Below are 23,948 nucleotides of genomic sequence, written 5' to 3'. Positions count from 1 at the left end.
ACATTCTTTACAGCTGCATACATCATATGCATCATAATGTGTACTTGGGGGGGTTGGTGGAAGGTACCGGTACTCTTCAAGTTCCTTTGTTATTGTGTTCATTATTATGTTCATCATAAGAACTACTCAAAATATCATATGTTCATAAATAATCATGCATCCATGTAGTTACGAACACACACACACACACACACACACATGCTTTTCTGTCATTAAAATAAAATGGTATTAGTCTTTTCTCACCTATAAAAAAGTGCCGGTACGGTATACCATTGTGTACCAGCAGAAAAAGAAAGCACTCATCATAATAGGAGGGGGTTCAGAGTACAAATGGCGTAACTCCATTCAAGATAGTTTTAAGAAAAATGCACATTTAAATAACGTAATACTATGTTGAGGTATTGGTGCACAAGATAGCAGTGGAGGAAGAATCTGAAACTTAGGTGATACGTACTTCTAGCACTGAAATGTTGATACTTCACAGTTCTAAGTTAAACATGTAACTCAATTTTCATGAAAAGCGGAGTTACGCCACTTGTCCTCTGAGGCCCTCTCATGTGTCTTAGCTTGTTACAAATGTAGGTTACTAGGTTCAACATCCCCTCCCCATAATGTGTGAGGGTGGATCAAATGAAAACTGAACAGTGGATGTATTGGGTTACATTTATGTGTGTGTGTGTGGCAACAACCCTGTGTAGAGGTAGAGCAGGAGGTAAGAAAGAAAACCCCCTACTGCATAATGGACTTGCCCTAGATAGTCGCGCGTGAGCATGTGATATACGTAGGCAGTCAGTCGAGCAGCAGTATCGCCCGAGCAGCAATCAAAGCCAAATGATCTGGTCTGTTGTCCTCTGGAGTGGTTTTGCTGCATGATAACGTGCAGCCATATATGTCAGCTGTTACAAAAAACACGTTGGCGACGTGGGTGGACAATGTTGGAATACCCACCGTATAGCCCTGATCTATCACCATGTGACTCCCATATCTTTGGTCCGTTGAAAAAGGCATTGAAGGGTCAGCACTTCCACTCGGACAATGAAGTCATGGACAATGTTTGCAGCTGGTTCCAATCTCAGCCAAATGAGTTCTACAAGAAGGGTATTCACCGCTTGGTGAAACAGTGGGACAAGTCCTTGTGTAACTGTGAAGATTACATTTGAAATAAAACTTGTTGATTTCATTCTATGGCCCCTGTTCCGTTTTAATTTGATCCACCCTAATAATAATCTAAAAGAAAGAAAGAGTACCCCTCTACAACCCCCGCCACCACACAACAGAATAGAGAAAAAACTAGATACAACTAGAGCTTCTAGTTCAGATATGCATTTTTGGATGGCATTTGTTGGTGTATATAGAATATGACTTTTCTGTATTAGTGACTCAAAAATTCACCAAATACTCACACAAGAATACAAAAACTGAATACTCCCATCCACTGGGTTTATCGGGAGTAATGTGAAGGGCTAAGCACACTCCAGATCGGCCATAAAAATTCCTGAAATAAATAAGTAAGAGAATTAGATTCAAATCTATATGCAGTATTTTATCTCAAACTACTAAATAACATATCTGATTGATCACATAAGAATGCTACTTGTAGTGTATTTGTATTTTTTTGTAGTTTAGCATCGCTTTCCTGCAACTTTCGGCTAATCCAAGTGATGAGGGTGAATAACGATTAGATGAAATTAAGGGACACTCTCAAAGTACTCCCATGCCTTGGCTCAAAGTCAACTGCTTAATGTGCTCGGTCACGGAGCTGGCACTATTTGTTAGGCAGCATCATTAGCCGAGCACTTTGGATGGTCGACTTATGATATAAACACTGAAGGTTGTCCGTTCAAGTCCCAATCTGACTAGGAACTTCCGCTGAGTGTCCCTTCATCTATGGACCATATTAGTGTGATGTAACATTGCAAGATTGACATTCTCACATGGTTTTGCCTTGCGTCGTAACATTGGGTTTTCCACTGCAAAGGGTGACTTTTAAAACTATGACAGCAGTCATGAAACCAAATTATGATGTGTATCGTACATCAATGTAAAGATGAGCTTTCAGAGAATGTGTCTGCATATAACACTGGTTTGAAAAGTAAGGTAGACGAAGCAGAGATGGCAGCACCATAATCAAAATTGATGCACGGTTGATAAGTTTGATCCTTCAAACCAGCCCTTCCAGAGTTTCAGGCCAGTGCGTTGTGAAGTTATTTTGATTTCTCCTGGTCTGCACATCATGAATCACTTCATCGTTGTCGAAAATCGTTGTCCTCCGAGCCATCTTTGAGGTTAGGGAACAAATGGAAGTCAGAGGAAGCTAGATCAGGCTAATAGGGCAGATGATGCAACAATTCGAACTTAAGTTCACGGTTTTTTGCCATAGAAACCATTGATGTGCGATCAGGTGCATTGTCCTGGTGGTTTTGTCCATCATTTTTGAAAATGCTTGCATGTTCACCTACTTCACGTGATCAAACAATAACCTCACAACACACTGGACTGAAACTCTGCAAGGGATCATTTGAAGGATCAAACTTATCGACCATGCATCGATTTTGATTATGGTGCTGCCATCTTTGCTTTGTTTACCTTACTTTTCAAACCACCTTCGTACCTTACAAATGGAAATGTAAAGAATAAATGGAGTAGGACATCGAGTAAAACGAATTCTCCTAACGGCGCCCAATCCAGAATGGCAGCCAATGGGCAGCGCCGCTGCAGTCACGTGAAGCTGCTGCTTTCCCATCATCCAAAGCGACAGGGTGACTGCACTTGAGATTGGCTGATCTTTGTACCGGCTTCGGCTGTGCTCGAAACTGGAATGTCTAGATTTTCTTTTAAAATGCATGATTTTATTTACTCCAGTTATTCTTTACCTTATTCTCTGTATGGTATGTGTGTTATATTGACGTAGTCTTCGAAATCTCATCTTTACATGGGTGTAATATACACATCACAATTTTGTTTCATAACTGGTGTTGCAATCATTAAAGTTGCACCTTCCGATAAAAAAATCAATGCTTTGAAATAGGATAAAAACACCTGTCACATTTCTTTGGACTCAAATTGTACACAGTCATCTGCTGTGACATCACCACTAATATGGTCCATTTAATCTAATTCACATCACTGCAATTAGCCTAGGGAGATAGAAAGGTGACATCAGATTATAGATGGCAGCATCAATCAATTATTTCTGACTGTGGCATTGGAGGGTCTCATAATGTCCAGAAACTGACTTTTCTTGGGTGTCCTTTCTTTCAATTCAATCTTTCCAAGCATTCAATTAACACGCATGTGGCGAATTAATTGAATAAAACTTTTAAATTGTTAAAATTATTCAGAAATCTCTTTCTTCATATCTCCAACTATATATGTTCAATATCCTGGACAATGCCACCTAAAAAAACACATTCAATTGAAACTATCCCTGCTATTAAAATCACACGTACCCCTTTGTGAATTTTTAAACCCAAAAGGAATGACTCAATATTCCATTGCAACATCCTATGACAATCCAATGTGACATGTTCTGTTCCTCTTACAGGGATAGAATTCTGGATCTGCCTACACATGCACCCCCCTCTATTTGCTATCTTATAAGTAGAGGCATGCATATTTAGTTTTTGATGATAACACTTTGTAATGTTAATTTTTCATGTTTCTGAAAGGTATGAGGTGCATTTTCCTATCCTGTTTTGTCACGAAATGATGCAAAATGAACTGCAAAATGCGAAGTATACTCTTAAACATGAAATTTAGAGTTTTTTTACTGACGCGACATTTTCTGAGGTTTCAATTATCCTGTGAGTTATGCAATTCACGGAAAATTGATTAGTTATGCTGTAAATTTTAGAGAAGAAAAAATAGACCCCTTTACACAGGAATAAACTTAATACTCTGGTAACTACATAAATGTGCTATTAGAAGGAATATGTTTATTTTGTGTAATAAGTTCAGTTTTTAAATCAAATTTAGGATAATAGTCCCAATTTCAAAACCAAAATGTCATTTTATATACCACTTTCGATCCGATTTTGAACCCAAAATTGACTCTGTTTTTGTACCGAAATTTTGCTTATTTATTTACCCAAAATATATGCTTCTACTTATAAGATTTACATTATACTCACTGGAAGTATGCTGTGTGCATGAGAGGTATTCCGGACAACAATCCAGCACCCACCCATCCTCCGGCCATTATTATTCTTGTCTTTGGCATCTCTAGTCTCCTCACTCGGAACGGGAAGATTATCACAAGGAATCTGTCCAATGTAATCACTATAAAGAAGCAGATGATTATACATGCTGAATAACTCTAAGATTTACAAATATTTTAAACACAACATCCTATAAACACAACAGCCAGTATTATGGTGGACCAAATGAAAACGAAACAGGAGCTACAGAATGAAATCAACAAGGTTTATTTCAAACGTAATCTCCAAAGTTACACAAGCACTTTTCCCACTGTTTCACCAAGCAGTGAATATCCTGCTTGTAGAACTCCTTTGGCTGAGATCGGAACCAGTTGGGAACATTTCCGAGTGGAAGCGCCAACCCTTCAATGCCTTTTTCAACGGATCAAAGATATGGAAGTCACATGGCGATAGAGCAGGGCTATACAGTGGGTGTTCCAAAACTGTCACCAATGTGTTCTTTGTAACAGCTAACGTATGTGGTCGCACGTTGTCATGCAGCAAAACCACTCCAGAGGACAACAGGTGTGCGCAATTGGTGGAGGGTACTGCAGTAACAAGCAGCGTTGATAATTTGACCATGGTCCAGGAACTCAAGGAGAAGGGGTCCTTCATGATCGAAAAAACATGTCACCATCACTTTGCCACTACTCTGCACCATCTTGGACTTCTTCGGTGGTGGAGAGCTCTGTTCCGTACGTCCACTGTTCTGTTTTCATTTGATCCACCCTCATAATATCCTGAAGAGGAGAGTGGCATTAGCGTTAGAAGACTTGCAACAATATTTTTCCAGAACTTGCCTGATAGTCTAAGAGCATCTTCAGTGGCCAATGCAATCACATTCACCTCACTGGATTCCTTCTTTCGGCCCCTTCATCAATTTCAACATGCCAATGAAAATAAACACTTACCAAATTCATTAAATGATATTGCTTAAAATGTCATTAGATCTAGTGGCTGATAACTAATTTAAACCTACTTTTATATTTGTAAACAAGCCATTTATTAATAGTTAATTTCAAGGATACATGTTAATTAATGTATAAACTTAGAAAGATATTTACAAGTAAAATAGTTTGTATCGGTGCATTGACCATTACAAAAATAATTTATCGGGTCACAGTCTGAAACCTGAGCCCACGTAAATGTCCACTTTTGAAAAATGTTCATTTCACCTTCTTCCCTAAACAGTAGCACAAGGCAAAACACAAGCGACTCCACACGCTACAGTGTCCCTTAAACATCTTGGCCTTCCTCTTGACATACTTTGCCTCATTGCAGAAGTGTTGCTGTGTCTCATGTCTGAGCTCGCGAGCACATTTCTTATGACGATGGATCAGGCGTTGCCACTTCTTTGGGTCCTGCTCCGCGGCAGACATCACGGTTTCTTGCAACCGATTCAACTTCGTCACCAAATCCTTTAACAGATTCTCGCAGTACTCTCGAAACTCGCTCTTGAGTTGCACCCTCAGTTGCAAAGGGGATGTGTCGATCCACTCCAGGACGGCGTAGTACTTTTTGTCGAAGAATTTCCAAAACCGAATACCGTTGCTCACGGTTTCCAGATAGATCGCTTCTTTTGCTTTCCTGAAGGCTATCTTCCTTCTTGCAGGACCGGGAAGAGCTGGAGGCTTTGGACGGAGCATAATAACAGCTGTCTGGTAGCGCACGAGGACAAGGACCTCTTGGTCAACCACCACAGTACTGACCTACCAGCTGGTAATGGCACAATCAACTGCAGGGGAGCAGAGAGTGAGCAGAAGTTCCCACATGTTGCAGAGAAACTGCAAGGTGGCAGAGTGACACTCGAGTCCAATCCTGTGAATTTCCCTTCTGTCGTCGTTTCCCGAAGCATATGTCACTGCGACAAGGGACGGTGATTCCACGGTGCATGATTGGATATTGGCTCTCTCGATCTCGGCAACCTTTGCCCTCGCCTCCCGGATCGAATTGAGCAAAATGTCTTTTGCCGGGGCATACTCAGCCAAACTGTCCATTCTTGAGCACACATACCTCGCTCCCTTATCAAGGAAACGGAGCAACTGTTTCGCAGGACTATTCATCACATTCGCACTTTTATATGTGGAATGATATAAGGATTACGCTGGTTGAGCAGTCTTCTTCTGTTACCCAGCAAAGAAATTGCACTGCAACAGCCCAAAGAAGAAAATATTGTTGGCCCAACAATGGAAGTCAAATGGACAACAATGGTAACACAACAAATAAGTTCAGAGGCATGCCACAAAACAATCATCCAGTGATGGCATCAGAGGAAGAGACACGGAGCAGACTTCTTGCTCCTTCATTGTGCCACCACACAACAACAATGAAGAAAAGTTGGTAACTAAGCAATTTTGTACTATTAATACATGTTACAGCACCTTACTCCTAAACATTTACTTTCAAAGCATGCACAATGCTCTTAAATGACTTACTGACTTAATTCCAGTTGTTCCCTGTGGAACATAGGGCATCAACAAAACATCTCCACCTGGTCCTACTGACGGCAATTCTCTAATTCTCTTCACTGAATTCCAGCTCTTTCCTTCCTCCAAGGCCTCAGCGTGAACAGATCTTTGCCATGTCTGTCTAGACCTCCCTCTTCTCCTCCTTCCCTGCAGGTTCCAGAATAGTGCCTCTCTCTTGACAGCCTCATTTTCCTTCTTCCCTGCAGGTTCCAGTCTAGTGCCTCTCTCTCGACAGCCTCATTTTCCTACTTCCCTGCAGGTTCCAGTCTAGTGCCTCTCTCTCGACAGCCTCATTTTCCTTCTTCCCTGCAGGTTCCAGTCTAGTGCCTCTCTCTCGACAGCCTCATTTTCCTTCTTCCCTGCAGGTTCCAGTCTAATGTGTCTCTCTCGACAGTCTCATTTTCCTCCTTCCCTGCAGGTTCCAGTCTATTGCATCTCTCTCGACAGCCTCATTTTCCTCCTTCCCTGCAGGTTCCAGTCTAGTGCATCTCTCTCGACAGCCTCATTTTCCTCCTTCCCTGCGGGTTCCAGTCTAGTGCCTCTCTCTCGACAGCCTCATTTTCCTTCTTCCCTGCAGGTTCCAGTCTAGTGCCTCTCTCTCGACAGCCTCATTTTCCTTCTTCCCTGCAGGTTCCAGTCTAGTGTGTCTCTCGACAGCCTCATTTTCCTTCTTCCCTGTGGGTTCTAGTCTGGTGCCTCTCTCTCGACAGCCTCATTTTCCTTCTTCCCTGCAGGTTCCAGTCTAGTGCCTCTCTCTCGACAGCCTCATTTTCCTTCTTCCCTGCAGGTTCCAGTCTAGTGTGTCTCTCGACAGCCTCATTTTCCTTCTTCCCTGCAGGTTCCAGTCTAGTGCGTCTCTCTCGACAGCCTCATTTTCCTTCCTCAACGTATGCCCTATCCAATTCCATTTTCGCTACTATATCTGTATGGACACCTCAGTTTCTCCAAAGTTTTGAATCACTTCCGGCCAAAAGATATTCAAAATTTTCCTCAGGCAGTGATTGATGAAGGTCTGCACTTTAGAGGTCATAGTTTTTGTTAATTTCCATGTCTCAGACCCATATAACAGCACAGCCTTAACATTACTTTGAAAATACGAAGCTTGGTCTTTATAGATATTTCCTTGTCTCTCTATATTGGATAGTCTCTCACAAAAGTGCTGTTTGCATTTTGCATACGTTCAGAAACATCCTTAAAAACTAAACCTAATTCTCAGCTCACATTTCCTAATGTCAATATTCTATTAAAGTGTAATTCAATATTAGGCTCTTTGACAGCGAAGGATGATGTATCAAGTTGACAGCATACTTAGTGTCAGTTCGAATATCTAACACATGCTGCCAACTAGTGAGTCCTTGCAAACATAGCCCTTGTGTAGAAATGGATCATGAGAGAGAGTTGTACCTGATTCGAGAGAGGAGGAGAGGATGCTGTAGTGCAAAAGGTACAACTTTTTTTTTCTATGAAGAATTTAGCATAATGAGGAGGAATGTCGTAGACATTGGGGTAGGTTGCTATATTTCATAAGTGAAAATCCAGAATAAGCTGACTTGAAGATGAAGTGGGCTTGGGGAGAGGGGGGACTAGACCCAATAAAGTAGTATGTACACCATAATTATTATGTACAGTCCCATTATCATATTCCTTACACCTCTGAATAAAAAATACAACTTCACTTCAAAGTCTATAGAGCGACTACAAGGACAAGAATCATCGGCCAAAAGTCTCCATGCACCCTCCCCTCCAACAATATAACTTCGGCCATAAGGAAGCCTGCTACCCCTCCCTTCCTCATGGGAATATGATGCTTGCGGGTCTGCGCAGACTCTTTTGCCTGAGGTTCAACTATACCATTAAACTTGAAATTCCTTTTCAGTGCCATAGTGGACTAACCTGCTGTCCAAACTTAATTTGAAAACTGAAGACTGAACAGGTAGGCACCCACTGACTACAGGAAGCAGCTTACTGAGTAAAGGAAGAGAATCAACACTGAAATTTGGTGCTGCAAGCAGACGGAAATAAAAATATCATTGTTACTAATTGTTATTGGCATTGAGTGATGCTATCGTGGAATCAAACATCTCTGCAGCACCTTCTTGTAACTCAATAACTCTGTATTATTGAGAGGGAACAATTCAATGTGAGCATATTGAAATTACATCCACGCAAAGCAAAGTTATGTCTTAACCATTTCTTCTTTCCCACCCAATTTCCGGACATTTGTGCATCCTGAAGAAACTAGTTGGGACGGTAACAGTTTCATACATCGGAGACACATTTCTTCATTTTTACAGAAGAAACTACTTACGGAAATGAGTTTCTCTAAGGTTTCCAACGTTAATCGAGGTATTCATCGTGGTATCTATTTGACCGGGAAATCATGTCAGTGTTTCCAACCCCCCCCCTTTTTTTAACTATGCTTGCCTAACCTAACCAAACCTAACCTAACCTTTTCGGAATGGTTTGTGGGGCTATCCGTCAGCTACCCGTGCATAATGTACAATTTGCACACATGACGAACATGATAGTAGGTATTTTTCGTTGAAGAAGGTTGGAAAACACTGATATTCGAAAACAAAAGAAGTGATATCATTCGCAAAGTAAGTAATATCACACAGTTACGTTCATTCGGTAGCACTTAGAAAAATGTGTTATTAGAAAAAGTGTTTGTTTTCATGTAAAAAGCATAATGGCACCTTGAACTATGTTCCGCAATACACAATTGGTAAGTACGAACCATGAGAAACACAAAAGATCCGATTGTAATGTGTCTCCGATCTATGAAATTGGTACCACTTGGGACACCAGGACAAATTATAGAATTCTGGGACTGTCTCGGAAAATCTGGGACGTATAGCAACTCTACTTTGGGGAGATCGGAACCACTTCTGACAACCATGCAGAGGTTCACCCACACTGGAAAGTCTGGTCCTGCCACTTTGAACAAAGCAATCATTCTAAAAAATTTAAAAGAACAAGTTCCATATACAGAATTGAAATATTTTAAATTATAACAACACTTTATCAACTTCTTATTTGGTAGTTACTTAAGGCTTAACTAAGTCAATATCAGGAAGTTTGTTCACAGTTTTGGAGTCAAACTAAGAAATAACTTTCACTGAGATAGCTCGCTCACCTGTCAGCGTAAAGACCGAGAGCTCACTAGAGAATGTGCTGATGAATCCTGCCAACTGACATATGTCACTCGCACGCCATGATGCATCATGGATTGAATACATCCCTCTATATTGAGCATCCACAACAGCAATAATCAGGAGGTACACACCCATAAACATATCAGCAATTGCGAGATTTGTGATTAGAAATGAATGAACCTGAAAAGAAAAGAGTTTGCTGTTATTTGATATTTACTATTTAGCATAACTTTTCTGCCACTTTTGACTAAATGCAATAAAAAATATTAATTCACAGATCTGGCATGTTTTTAACTTTCCCTTAAAACAATACACCATCATGTAGTTTTACATTTTTAAAAGTTACAGCTATTATAGTACTGGAAAGTCAATGTTTAACTTAATGAAACTTTTGTCTTAATTATTGTTATCTGAGAATTCAAGTATTATATATATAAAAAAAGCTCAACTGGACATTAACATTGGAAATGAAAGTTGTGCGGGACAGAATTTTTTGGGTCGGGATGGGAAATTTTTTAAATCCAGACATTCGGGATGGGAAATATTCACAATTTCCCGACAAAGTTTGGAAATTTTCAGGGACAGGAAATGTTCGAAATTTCTCGAGGCTCTGGAAATCTCGAATTCTACATGTCATTTTCACCTTAAGTGATTGTTTTTGCATTTCAGGATTAAAACTAACAATTTCCGATAAGTTCCAGAAACTTACAATGCAGAAAACGTTGAGAATTAATGACTTAAAAATGACCATTCGGTATTTACTGGCTGTTTGGGATCCTGGAAAGTCATTTCCCAAAGTCAGGATTGGGACGGGAATTTTTTTCCTGATCCCGGTCCCGGCTTTTCGGGATCCCACACACCTCTATTGGAAATACATTTTCAGTAGAACACAAAAGCCAATTTTCCTACTGTTTGTTCCCACCATAGACTGTGATATTGCTAATCTTTACTTAGAACATGATATAGGACGTCACGTACAAATTTTCCTACGTAAAGTAAGATTATGGACAAATTTCACTGACATGCATTAAGAGATAAGAAAACAATCAAAAGAATAGTTTGAAAATATTTATTATAACATTATATCAAACAGAGCACTAAAACACTGTAATATATTGTCTGACATTTTTATTTCACATGCAAGCTACAAAACATAATGTTTAAAAAATGCTGTAAAGGTTTTTAAAGAATTTTAGTGGCGTTTATTTATTGAATATACAATAAATATGTTACATCCAGCACATGGCATTATAGCTGTAAAATAATGTCCGACTTTGATATGCATATAATTTACCTGATTATTGTGCCTGTACATCATCCTCCACACAATAACTAGTATATTCCCAACCGTAGCTACAATACCCAGTACCCAGATACAAACTCTCAATACAAGGTTGGACATAAGGTCTTCACAGGAGGAAAATTCATCCGTGGGATAACACTCGGCTGCATGATGAGCAAGACAGCAAAAGCGGAATGTGTCCGTTTTCCTAGAGAAAAAAGATAAATGCATTCTTAGCAGTGGAAGTAACAACTTACAAGTAAGAGTTACTTTTTAAGTGTGGGTAACTGTTACTAGTTACATTTTCAAATTGAGCAACTGTAGCTCAGGTAACAAGTAACAAGAACAGTTTCTTTACAAGGTTAATTTGGAGTGTCCAACGCTTTGCGTACGAACATTGCTCTCATTATCAGGAAATGTTGATTGGAGACCAAGTTAAACATGTGCGCATGAAACAGTGTAGCTGTTATGTCAGATGCATTTTTAGTCTTACACTTAACTTAGTCTCCAATCAACATTCCCTGATGATGAGAACAATGTATCGCCTGAAAACGGTGGATACTAACGCCAAATTAATTTGGTGGGTAACCTAACAATACTTGCTTCAATCATGCTGGAAAGCTACAATTTTTAGTTTTCTTATAATTATTTTTCTGTACATTCCCACAACAATGAACAAAATTATAGTCTACTAAAAAAATTGCAATTTAATTTTAATCTACATATATGGGACGATAAGAAATTTTGGCCGATACCGATAAAGTACCGATGTAAAATTTACCAATACCGATAACCGATATTCTACCGATCCGATATAAAATTAGAAATGGTCCTGGAAGAACCTGAAAGGTTCACTGACCTCCTTAAAAAAATGTGTGTTTCAAAGTGACTGCAGTGCAAGAGAAATTGCATATTTAGACATTTACTTTTTAAAAAAGTAGGGCATGGAGATTATCCATAAAAATTACAACAAAAATGGCAGAATTTTGCACTAATTATCAGATATTTATCGATATATCAGATCGGTAAAATAATCGGTAATTTTACCGATAAACCGATACACCGATATGCCTATATCGGCCGATACCGATAGAGTACCGATTAATTGGTCCCATCCCTAACGTATATACACAATTGTTACAACAAATGTTTGAGTCAGTTAATTTTTCCAGCTACGTTTCTTCACTTTGAATTTACTTGCTTCTATATTCTTATATTTATGAACACAAGTTGATAATAATTTAATGATAATTTGTGTTAATTTAAGATTATGATCAGTAAAAACAACAAAATATCATTAAATTAGGCGCACACAGGAGATGTACTATGTAGATTTTCAGCGAAAAATGCAGGCTCGACCAGGACTCGAACCCGGGTCTCTGGCAATCCGTGCCATTGCTGTACTACTGAGCTACCGAGCCGGCCTGGCTTCCCCTGCATTTTCGCTGGCGCTGTTTTGCCTGTGTGAAATCGTCTCTGCAAGTGCTACTGCAACGGGATCTGTTGCCTTTGAAACACTATAGACGTCGATGTAGCCTGGTTCCTCCCAGCGTTGGTAGGAACCAGGCTAGGTCGACGTCTATAGTGTTGCTCAGTGGTAGAGCAATGGCATGGATTGCCAGAGACCCAGGTTCGAGTCCTGGTCGAGCCTGCATTTTTCGCTGAAAATCTACATAACAAAATATCAACCGGTTTGCCGTTCATGGATCCAACATGTTCTACAAGTCATAACCTATCACGAATAAAGTTACTGTAATTGAATTATTTTTGTGAGCGAAGTAACTGTAACTGCAACCAAGTTCTTTTAGGAAGTAAATTTCCAAAGACTAACTGAGTTGTGTTCTTGTTTATAAGTCCACTTTATGCACAGATAGGCTAATCAAGGCTGGATCCACAGTTTGAAAGTGGGATCTGAACCACTGTGGTATGTGCCTCCACTGGGTACCCACCTAAATTACAAGGCGACTGACTGGTATTAGTACAAATAAACTTCTTTCTCAGTTCTTACTTTTAGTGTTGCCAAATACTGGCAACTTTCTCATTGCATTTCTGTTTCAGGCATATGTGTAATTGAAATTACGTAAAATCTATATCTAGTCTATTTATGTACAGTAGAAACTTTTGTATGTAAACTGTTGCACAACTTCTTATCCAAGGCAACAATCCCCCCCCCCCCCCTTTCAAACATGACACATAATATCACAAACACCTTCACATCTCCTTACCATTTAGAATTTCAGCCCAGATCAACTCTTTGAAAGTTGATTCACATTATCTTGCAAGGGCAAATTTGCAACGAATCATTGTGAAGAATACTGTTTTGATTTGATTTTTGTTATTTTGCATTGCTTTAGCAGCTCTGGCGCCCACCCAGCATCGAATAAAGTGAGTACCTGGAGGAAACTCTGGGGAGAAAAAGGCAGCCAGGGGTGTGGTACTGATCACATCACCCCAACCTTCGACCGTGATCAAGAAAGTGTGGGGCCCTAACTCCACACCCCCTATATGCCTTCATGGCATGGTGCAACGCACAGGAGGCACTTTAATTATTTTTTATCATTGCTTTTCACATATGAAAACCTTTTATAATAACTAACTTTTCTCAGTTAACAATTTTATCTTTACATTAATAATTACCCATACTTACAGGTATTGAAGAGAGACTAATGATCGAAAAACATTGGGCTCCACCATTTGCAAGTTGTTGTTAGATATGTCCCTGAGAAAAAGCATAACCATAAAAGTAGGAACGTGACATATCATAGTACACAACTAAAATGTAACGTTTAAAATGAAATTAGCCTTTTTTTGTAGTAAAATGATGGTTATCAAGCAATGGTGACATTTAAACAAATCAACAAACTCGGATCAACTTCAAAACAATTTATGAATATTTTAAAAAAATATTCAAAATTGAAATTTGTTAAATTGTTAACACCATTTATGTCTGGTTTTTCAATGTCCAGTTGATCATTGTCAGCTGTATGTCAATTGCAGATAATCACTAGTCTTAACCAGCACCGGGTTTTTCAATGTGAAAGTAAGTGGCAGTTAACTAATCCTAAAATCGCACTTCAAAATAGTGTGTTTTGGTAATGCTGAAGCACGGAAATTACAGGAAATCGATCTATGTGCCATCTCCTTGTATAGACTTAAACCAAACCGATCGGCATACAACCTGGTCTTTATGTGTAGTACTAAAAGCATGCTGGCCTTGATAGCACGTTCTTGCATTGTAAATAATTGGTATGTTTGTCCACTCTGCATGATTATGAAATAAATTTAAGGAAATCAAGTACTACAAATTTGGCTTTCTTCTAATAAATGACAATCTCATGTATGCAAAATGCTGTTACCGAACACAGACAAACATACTTTTTTATAAAAGATGCATGAAGAACTCTAGAATTGGAACATTAATAATTCCTGTCAGCTAATGTAAACACTATTAACATGCAGAAGTTTTACATGTTTTTTGACTGCAAGCTTTGCATGTTTCTTGTATGAAAGAAAAAATAACGTAACATTTTAATGACATGCTTCCCATGACAACTTCTAAAAATATGAACGTACAGAGAGTAAAAATAATTTCAAAATTTATTGTAAGATTTTTCTGCGGTAAGATCATTCAACATAAAAGTGTGAAGTGAAGGAACACATGTAATAAATAATTGACCAAAAAAGAAAAAGGAAGAACTAGGACCCAGATTCAAACTCGTGTTATAAAACTCTGCAGACTGGTGCCTCTAACCACTACACCAAATTACCACTTAGTGATTGGAGCACTTCGTAGACTGGATATTTTGTCACAAATTCTCCAACACAACTTCGCCAAGCGAATACTAGCAACCACGCTGCTTAATTTTCCTGTTTGCATGAGCATTGGTTGAGCTCTGCCAAACAGAACAAGTCTTTTTCTATACTAATTTAACTTTTTAGTGAACCACATCTTGTTAAATCTGACCGTGAAGTTGTGGAGTGTGGAACTTTGATAGCTCCATGAAGCAGCCATGTTGCTTCACAACTTCCAGTAACACTGGTAACTGCAGGAAGGAGTAGTTGTTCAGATAATCCCTACCACACTTCAAATTACAAGCTGACTGTACATTGAAAAACAAAAATTTTCACAAACTTCCAGTTACGTGTTAACTTTAACATTCATTGTACATTTAAAAACAGGCCCTTAAACCTCTGTAGCTTCTAAAGTGTACAACACAGCTGAAAGTTGCTGCTGGCAATATTGGTATTTAATTTCAATGTATGCAAAAAGGTGCAACAAGACTATACATGTCCCATTAAACCTCTTAAGGATGGCTTGGACTAAGTTATTCCAGTGTCATTGTGGTATTTACACAGTAATTTCTCAAAAAACAGAAATTATATTATTATGTATGTACATATATATGTACATATGAAACATCCTTGAACTTCAATGCAATGCAAGTATTGAAAGTTTTCAAAACCAGGTTTCATTTATTAAAGTGTGTGCTTTTCAAATAATGGACATATTTTTTTAAAAATTATAGAATGAGAATTATTCATTGTAGAGAGATGAGGTTGGTTTTACTATATTTTGTGTGTCCCTAGTTGTATTTTGTTGCCAAAAGCAGAATATCAAAATGTTACTTCATTTTCAAAATATACGAGGGTTCGAACTTAAATAGTGGCAACACTGCTGTGGAGACACTATGCAATGGAATGTAGTATTGGCGCTGATAGCACACATTGTTGACATACCTACCTTACCTCCGAGCAAATGGACTCGCCTGTCCCACATCACAGGCAGGCGCACAAGCGAGGGAAACACAGTCACTTGTGAGCGAGCGGTCTAACGTGAAGGTCACTGTGTTTTCCAAACAGGAACAACGGAGTTGGATCAAGATTGAATGTGCCAGAGGTCGTACAGCACGACAGTGTCATCAAGGGTTTCAAGAGGCGTGCGGGGAATCAGCATTGCCGTACAGAACAGTGGCACGGTGGGTAAAAGCCATATCATAACACTAGATGAGACATGGGCCAGATCTTAAGAGCCAACACAGAGCCCCAGTGTGGTGAAAGTTATGGTGATTCTCGTGTACGACTGTGATGGTGTTATCCTAACGCATTACGTTCCTCCATGGCAGACTGTCAATGCCCAGTATTACTGTTCATTTTTGGAGCATCAACTGCGACCAGCTTTGCGAAAGAAGCGGCGACACTTTCTGCGCAACCCACCCATCATTTTGCACGACAATGCACGGGCGCATACAGCGCAAGCTGTGGCTGCTCTGTTCGGTCGATGGGACTGGGAAGTACTGTACCATCCACCATACTCCCCGGACTTAAGTCCTTGTGACTTTGATTTGATTCCGAAGATGAAGGAACCACTTCGTGGCATTCCCTTCAGAACTGTTCCAGAGATTCAACAGGCAGTAGACCGCTCCATTCGCACCATCAACAGAACAGGCTCTGCTAACGGTATACTACGCCTTCCACATCGCTGGCAATGGGTTCTACACAACGCTGGTGACTACTTTGAAGGACAGTAATAGGTACAAACATGTAACTCTTGTGTATCGGTTGTGAATAAATAGTTGCCACTATTTAAGTTCCAAACCTTGTATTTGGTTTTGGTTTTTAGGTGAATCTCTTTCTCTCTCCCCCCCCCCTTTCACACACGCACTTGCTCACTCTTACTAACAACATATGAAGTCAAAAATTTTCAACAAAGACTTTGATACTTACAAGAACCTTAGCTCCTGAAGGCCATTAAAACAACCATCTACGAGTGATGTAATTTCATTGGAAGACAGATCCCTGTAAATAAGGGGGTACATTTGTTTAGGAAAGCAATATATGCAATAAAGTAAGAAATGACTATTAAGAAACTGACTCAGTAATGAAAATTAAGTGACATACATTAAATAGTGATGGTCTAATCTGCAAATATCTACGCTCTTGGGATATCAGTCAAGCGAGTTTCAGACAGCCTATGCAGGACTGACCTACCAAATATCTCAGGTGAATTTCTTCATTATATACTACCTGAAGGGTTCAGGATGTTAGTACTGAACATGGTTTTAAGTCTGATGGTTCAACCAATATCATTTAGATTAGGTATAACGTACATCACATGCCGTCATTTCACTAAATAGCTGAAGTCCAGTTTAGGCACGTACATACTTCTTTTAGGCACTCAAGCTGTCGCCATATCATGTGGCTTCTTCAGGAGTTAAGACAACAATAGTTAAAGTTTGAAACATGTGAAGGTAAGTTGGGTTAAGAGAAGGTTAAATTTGAAGGTAAAAAGACAATATCACTGCTACCTACTCCATCCTAAAGAGTTGCCAGCTTAAGAGAGTTTAAAATATAATTATTTTCAGTTATTAACCATGTTTGGAATTTTAAGTTCATTTTATATGCAGAAGGATAACCTGGACTGGACCTACAGTTTAAAGTGGTATCCGAACAACTGTGCCATGTGCCGCCACTAGGTATCGAACATGGGAACCCTTGATCACAAGTCAATGATGTTACCACTATGCTATCAGGGAGGCCCTTGATAACCATGGAAACACAGTAAAGTAAAGGAAAAGGTACCTCTGTGCATGTGCACACATGCCACGAAGGGACATGGGGTGATGTAGAGGTAGATCTCGGCGATAGTTGGGATGATGTGATCAACATCACATCCGACTGCCTTTACCCCTACCACCAAGGGTTGCCCCCAGGCACCCATTGGTAAGAGGCTGGTTGGGGAACACAGTATTAATAGTAAAATAAATATAATTTCAAATTACTGATTAAAGTACTATGGATTTGAATTTTTATATTAATTTCTTAACATGAAGTAATTTTACATGTAACAATTAATTATTTATTTCAGTACTTAGCAAAAGTGTTACAGGAATACTTACAATGTTAATACTTTCCTCAGACCACGAAAAGCTCCTTTTGAAACATTTGACAGCTTCTGATGGCTTAGATCTCTGGAAAAAATAATTGATATAAATGTGTGACATGTTAATACAAACATAGGTTTAAGCAGACAAAGGTATATATGTGAAAATTGTTTATAAGTTTGCATTTCTATGTATAACACCATTAAGCCTTGTTTCCATGATTATGAAAAACTAAATATGCTGACCAAGGCAGTTATTTTATTTTATTAAAAACATAAACTAACGTAACGTTTCAACCTTCTAGCAAGGTCTTCTTCAGACTCTGTATCAAGTACAAAAGTCTGTACTTGATACAGAGTCTGTACTTTTGTACTTGATACAGAGTCTGAAGAAGACCTTGCTAGAAGGTTGAAACGTTACGTTAGTTTATGTTTTTAATAAAATAAAATAACTGCCTTGGTCAGCATATTTAGTTTTTGCATTTCTATGATAAAATGGGGATAAGTCTGAACCAAATTAGAGAATATCTGTGCAATTAGAGATTATATTTCAATATGATGGAGGAGGGGGGGGGGGCATTTTTTGAGTGGCTTATAAAGCTAGCTTCACATATTGAAACTAAATATAGAAAAATATATTATTTAATGTTGAATTTTGCAACAATAAAATATGATTTCCTTTTTACAAAAACTCCATTCGTTGATAAAAATAATATAATCATCACTTCAAAATGGCATTGTTATTGTTATAATTTCAAGGTGCTTGGAAACACTTCCAAAGCACACGAAATCTTATTTCCTATATGGCATAAATCTCCAAGAAATATCTATTCAATATTCACAATGTCCAGATCAGATCTATGTATATCATGGATATTCACTATGATTATGATTATGATTATTATGCCCAGTTTCAGATATCTATTTCTGGATCCATTAGACATAAACTGAATATCCATTTCTGGATATCCAATAGATTTCCAGTATCGGATAAACATTAGATATCCTGTTCGTGATGTCCTGAAGATATCTTACAGTATCTTACAGATATCCAAGGGACATATTTCAGGTATACCCAAAATATGTGCCAAAAAATATCCAGATAATGCCCAAATTCTAGTCCAGAATATATAATTTTCACAATCAAAAATGTCCAGAAGATGTCCCCTTCTCATGTACACCACAGCACTGATGTCCAAAACATATCCAAAAATGTTCCACAGAATATCCATAAAATATCCTTTCTGGAAGTCTCCTGGACTGATATATGGATATCCAAGTGATATACAATGGATGTCTACTGGATTTTTGTTGGATATCCAGAACTCTGGCCTCAATATTCAAAAGATATCCATTTCATATCGCTCTGACATTTGTGTGCTGTATAGGGTGTTCAGTACCTATATGCAGTATACCAAACCAACTTAGGTTTCAAACTTGATAACAATTGATCTTCTCTATTGGATATTAAAAATGAACTTACAAACAGTGTCATTTAAACTTTCACAAAACATACAATGCAAGAAATAAAATTTACTAAAATTTTAAATATGATTAAATTTTTACTAGACTTCAAGGTTTGTGTCAGATATTATATCCAAATATTTTTACTTCTTTGCTTAAAATATACATATATATAAACACTGCTACACAAAAAGAAGATAAAAAATTGTCATTGTAATCTGTATTTTGATTCAAATGGTAAAGTGTATGAATATGATTTTCCTAGTGTATGAAATTAGGAATAACCTGCACAGTTATTATTACATAAGCACTTCAGTTATTTTAAATTCACTTTACTTACAATGCTTTCAGTGAAGACAGCCCATAGAAAGCCATTGGTTCAAGTGCTTTGATGTTATTTCTTTGTAAATGCCTGCAACAAAAAAATATATATATATATATATATATTAATGAACAATATTTCAAATTCAAAATATCAGAAAATCAAATATAAAATGGACCCCTATATTTTTAGTTAAATAAAAAACTCTGCTTCCTTTCTCATGATTGTACCAAATCACTTGACTGTTTTAGTCAAAAAGCGTGCAGTCCACTATATACTCAGGTAGGCTCATGGGAATGGGCCCACAGTATAAAAGTGGTCCCAACCAATGTGCAATTTACCTCTACTGCAATCGATGCAATCACCCAGAACCTTTGATTACAATGCAACAGTGTTTCCTCTACGCAGGAAAGAACCCATTTTCTCTAGTGTTTTTCACTTACTGCACAGAAGTTCATTGCTACTAAATTAGTATCCTAATTAAGGCTGAACACACAAAACTGGTGAAAAATAAAGAAACTGCAAGTTTTGCATAATTTCCAGGATACTCAGACTCTTCGAAAGTGTCTCACAGCATTTTTCAGAGTCCGTGAAAGACCAAAATGCTGGAAAAATATCGGCACGTACAGTGCCGGATCTACAAACCGCAAAACCCAGCAGTGCGGGGGGGCCCGGAGACAAATAAGCCTTTAGGGGGCCCTCAGCCATTGACATAGTAGAGGGTTCATATATTCAATAAACTTGGTTACTCAGGGGTACAGGAACGAATACAGTATGTAAAGGTAAAGTTCCCTGTGCATATAGCACCGTGTCATGAAGGCACATTTAGGGTATGTGGGCATAGGGCGTCACATATTTTTGTTGCCGGCCATCTTGGAGGAGCTGTGGCCACCGTTACCCCTCCCCGGGTACAATTTGATCCTAGGCTGGGTGGGCTCCAGAACCGCTTTATGTGGGGACAAAGCTGGAAAAATTCCGACCTTAGGTAACTCACCCCGGGTTTCCCACATAGTAGTCAGACTAGAATCAAATATGGATAGAATTTCACAAGAAATGCAGTGTTAAGGTTTCTTCAACCTATCTTTAATCAGGAAAAAGTTACGATTGCATGATTGTAATAAATGTATTGAATTCAATATGGCGGACATCTGCTTGGAACAAGTCAACCTGTTTCTATCATGACCAATTGTACCCAGCCTAACTCCTATACTTTTTATAGGAGGTGTCAAGGGATTTTTGAATCACCCTCTAGGTCCTTACATGTGACTTTGTCAACATGAGATCGGAAGTACGCACACACAATACATTATTATGTGTATGTATGTGTGTGTGTGTTTAAGTGTAAGATAGGTAGGTAGAGGGGGATTTTGGTAATATTTTGCGGGGGGGGGGAGGGGGCAATATTTGTAGATCCGGCACTGGGCACGTATCAGCAAATAAGTTACAACCAATAAATCGGTATCAGCTCAGCCCTAATCCTACCTACTGGTTGTGTTGCCTTCTTGATTGAGTACCGTATGTTTATTTGTAATTTGATTGCTTATCATCATTTTCTACCTCCATAGATGAATAAAGGTGAAGTATGATAGAACAACTAAATGAACACCAAAGCACTAACTGGGACAAATCCAGAACCTCATGGATAAGGTTTGGAGTCATGGGCATTTGGGGGGGGAGAGGCGAATCAGTCCATTAACCCCCTTCCTGGGAATTGGCACCCTTCAGTTCAAGTTACAAACCAGCAGAAAGCATGGTGCTTTTATTGTTAATAACAGAAATTAAGTACAATTATTATTACACTAGTGTCTGTACTGTTTACTATAATCCTTCATCGACATAATTCTATTTGTATAAACAGAAAATATTGTACTTACAATCCAGTGACACTGTATAAACCAATGAAGGTTCCATTGTGAATAATGCTGATTCTATTGTCTTGGAGATCGAGAATTCGGAGACGATAAAGGTGACGAAAAATTTCTGGAGGTATCTTAGTTATGCTATTATTTTTCAAGTCCCTGTAAAATAATAATATGGTCATTAGTAAACTTTCAAAGAATATCAACAAAATTGGTGCAAAGATACTATAAAATATTAGCATGGGACATACCTACAGTGATGTAAGAATTAATAAAAAAACACATAATTAAAGACTAACTACCTCTCTAGCATTCTTAAACCCAAAGGTTTATGGCTGCAGCAACACAAGACTTCCATCTGTCCCTATCCTGGGCAAGATCAATTCAATCTTTTCTATCCTTACCGATTTCCTCTAGGTCCATCTCAACGTTATCCCTCCATTTTCGTCTTGGCCTTCCTACAGGTTTCTTACCATCAGGTTACCCAACAAGAATCCAGTAATCTCTTCTTTCCTCTCTCATTCGTGCCACATGGCCTATCTAAGTCTTCTAGATTTAATCATTCTAATAATATCTGGACATGAATACAAATTATTTAGTTCTAAATTATGTAACCTTCTCTACTCACTTGTCTCCGTATCCCTTTTAGCTCCAAATATTTTTCTAAGGATTTTATTTTCATATACTCTTAATTTAATAATGGACCAAGTTTCACATCCTTTTGTTAGTATTACTCCTAAGTACTTGAATTTGGAAACTGATTCAAATGAGTTGTTATCAATAATGAAATTTTGATTATTACCTAAAACTTGGTTTCTGCTTGTAAACATATATTTAGTTTTCTCTTTGCTAACTCACAAACCTATATCATTAGCTGCTTTTAAAAATATTTTAGCATTATTCTTAATTGTATTTATATCATCGCCTAAGTCTACATCATCTGCATATGCTAACAACATATAATTAAAGACTAGGATAGATATTTTTCCTGATTGACAAGGTTCTAATGATTTTTTCAAATATTGTTGTAAATTAATTTGATAAAAAAATATTCAGTGTAGATATAAAAAAAATATATGTTTGCAGTATTAAGTTCCAGATATATATGTATTTTATATGAGATATTTATAGATAATAATCCAGTGCACATAAAAATAGATTGATATTATTATTAAGAAGCACACTTCCAGCAATATAATGAATAAAGAGATAAATCATTTTCATTAAAAAATAAATTAGAGATACGAGTTTGATATCTTTGATACTTTAATGGTTTGTAAAGCTTGAAAATTTAAAGTAGGGCAGATTTTGTTAAAAATATATTCTATTTATATTGTCACCTCATAAATTTTGAAGAAACAATCAGATATTGCTGCAGGTGATGATCATCATCTCTAACATTATGTGATAAGTGTATGTAATATTTTGTATTGATCAAACAAGATGAATTTGACTCAACAAGAATGTTGCAGTCTAAATTTATTTCTTGCAAATAATTCTAAGTTTAATACTCACAGATAAATTAGACGATCCAAGTCTGCAAAGGTGTCTTCGTTTAAAGTATTATTAACAAAATTTCCTTCCAGATACCTGAAAAAATGTTATTAATATTGAACTATTGTTTACTGAAACATGTTTGAGTCAAAGCAAAAATGAAAAGAGAGAAAGGAATGTCTAATACACATATTTGCCATTTTTACTCTGTATTCTACATTTCACATAAGTTTGTTAATTAATGTTTAATAAACAAACATTTTAAACTCCTGTGAATGGTATCACTTGATATTTTGCATGAAATTTAAAACTTAAAAATATTTTATTATTTTTCCTGCTATAAGGCTTATTAATTGAGACAAAGTCATTTAATGTGATTTTTAGCATTTACAATTAATCAGAGGAATATCTAACTAACATATATTTCAGATAATTAATCTGATTGTAAGATTCTTCAATTCTACATTAATTTGAAAAGCACAAAAAGCAACTGCTTTGCATAAAGTTTTTCTCAATATTTAACCATTCTTAGGAGTTGTGCCACAACACTATATACTAAATTACATATAATTCTTCACACACTCCATCAGAATGATTTCAAAGATTATGCTTATTTCTGCACAGAATGTTAAATGTAATAAAGTAACAATCAATAAGTATTCTATAATTTTTCAAGAAATATATAAATAGTTCATTATTACAATTATAAACATCACATTGATTATTTTTTTAACAGCTAACTTTTCTACTATTGTGCAGTCCACAATACTGTTGGAAAAGTGAAGTTTGTGAAACATTATCCCTTGCGAAAATAATCAGCGTGCTGTT

General features: G+C 37.6%; 1 protein-coding gene across 1 annotated transcript in view; it reads right to left on the bottom strand.

Moving 5' to 3' along the window:
* LOC145978201 (G-protein coupled receptor GRL101-like) overlaps nucleotides 1–23,948 on the bottom strand; it is a 376,753-nt gene that overhangs the window by 15,102 nt on the left and 337,703 nt on the right. The window contains exons 16-25 of the mRNA XM_083110642.1: nucleotides 23,142–23,216; nucleotides 21,642–21,785; nucleotides 19,786–19,857; nucleotides 17,998–18,069; nucleotides 16,826–16,897; nucleotides 13,749–13,820; nucleotides 11,114–11,309; nucleotides 9,801–9,999; nucleotides 4,131–4,278; nucleotides 1,404–1,495 (exon numbers count right to left, since the gene is read on the bottom strand). Of these exons, the coding sequence (XP_082966768.1) occupies nucleotides 1,404–1,495; nucleotides 4,131–4,278; nucleotides 9,801–9,999; nucleotides 11,114–11,309; nucleotides 13,749–13,820; nucleotides 16,826–16,897; nucleotides 17,998–18,069; nucleotides 19,786–19,857; nucleotides 21,642–21,785; nucleotides 23,142–23,216 (1,142 nt within the window). The remainder of the gene's footprint in view (nucleotides 1–1,403; nucleotides 1,496–4,130; nucleotides 4,279–9,800; nucleotides 10,000–11,113; nucleotides 11,310–13,748; nucleotides 13,821–16,825; nucleotides 16,898–17,997; nucleotides 18,070–19,785; nucleotides 19,858–21,641; nucleotides 21,786–23,141; nucleotides 23,217–23,948) is intronic.

The sequence above is a fragment of the Lepisma saccharinum genome, chromosome 24 (assembly GCF_977018435.1).
Source record: "Lepisma saccharinum chromosome 24, izLepSacc3.1, whole genome shotgun sequence".
Taxonomy (NCBI): domain Eukaryota; kingdom Metazoa; phylum Arthropoda; class Insecta; order Zygentoma; family Lepismatidae; genus Lepisma; species Lepisma saccharinum.
This window is presented reverse-complemented; position numbering and strand designations above follow the sequence as displayed.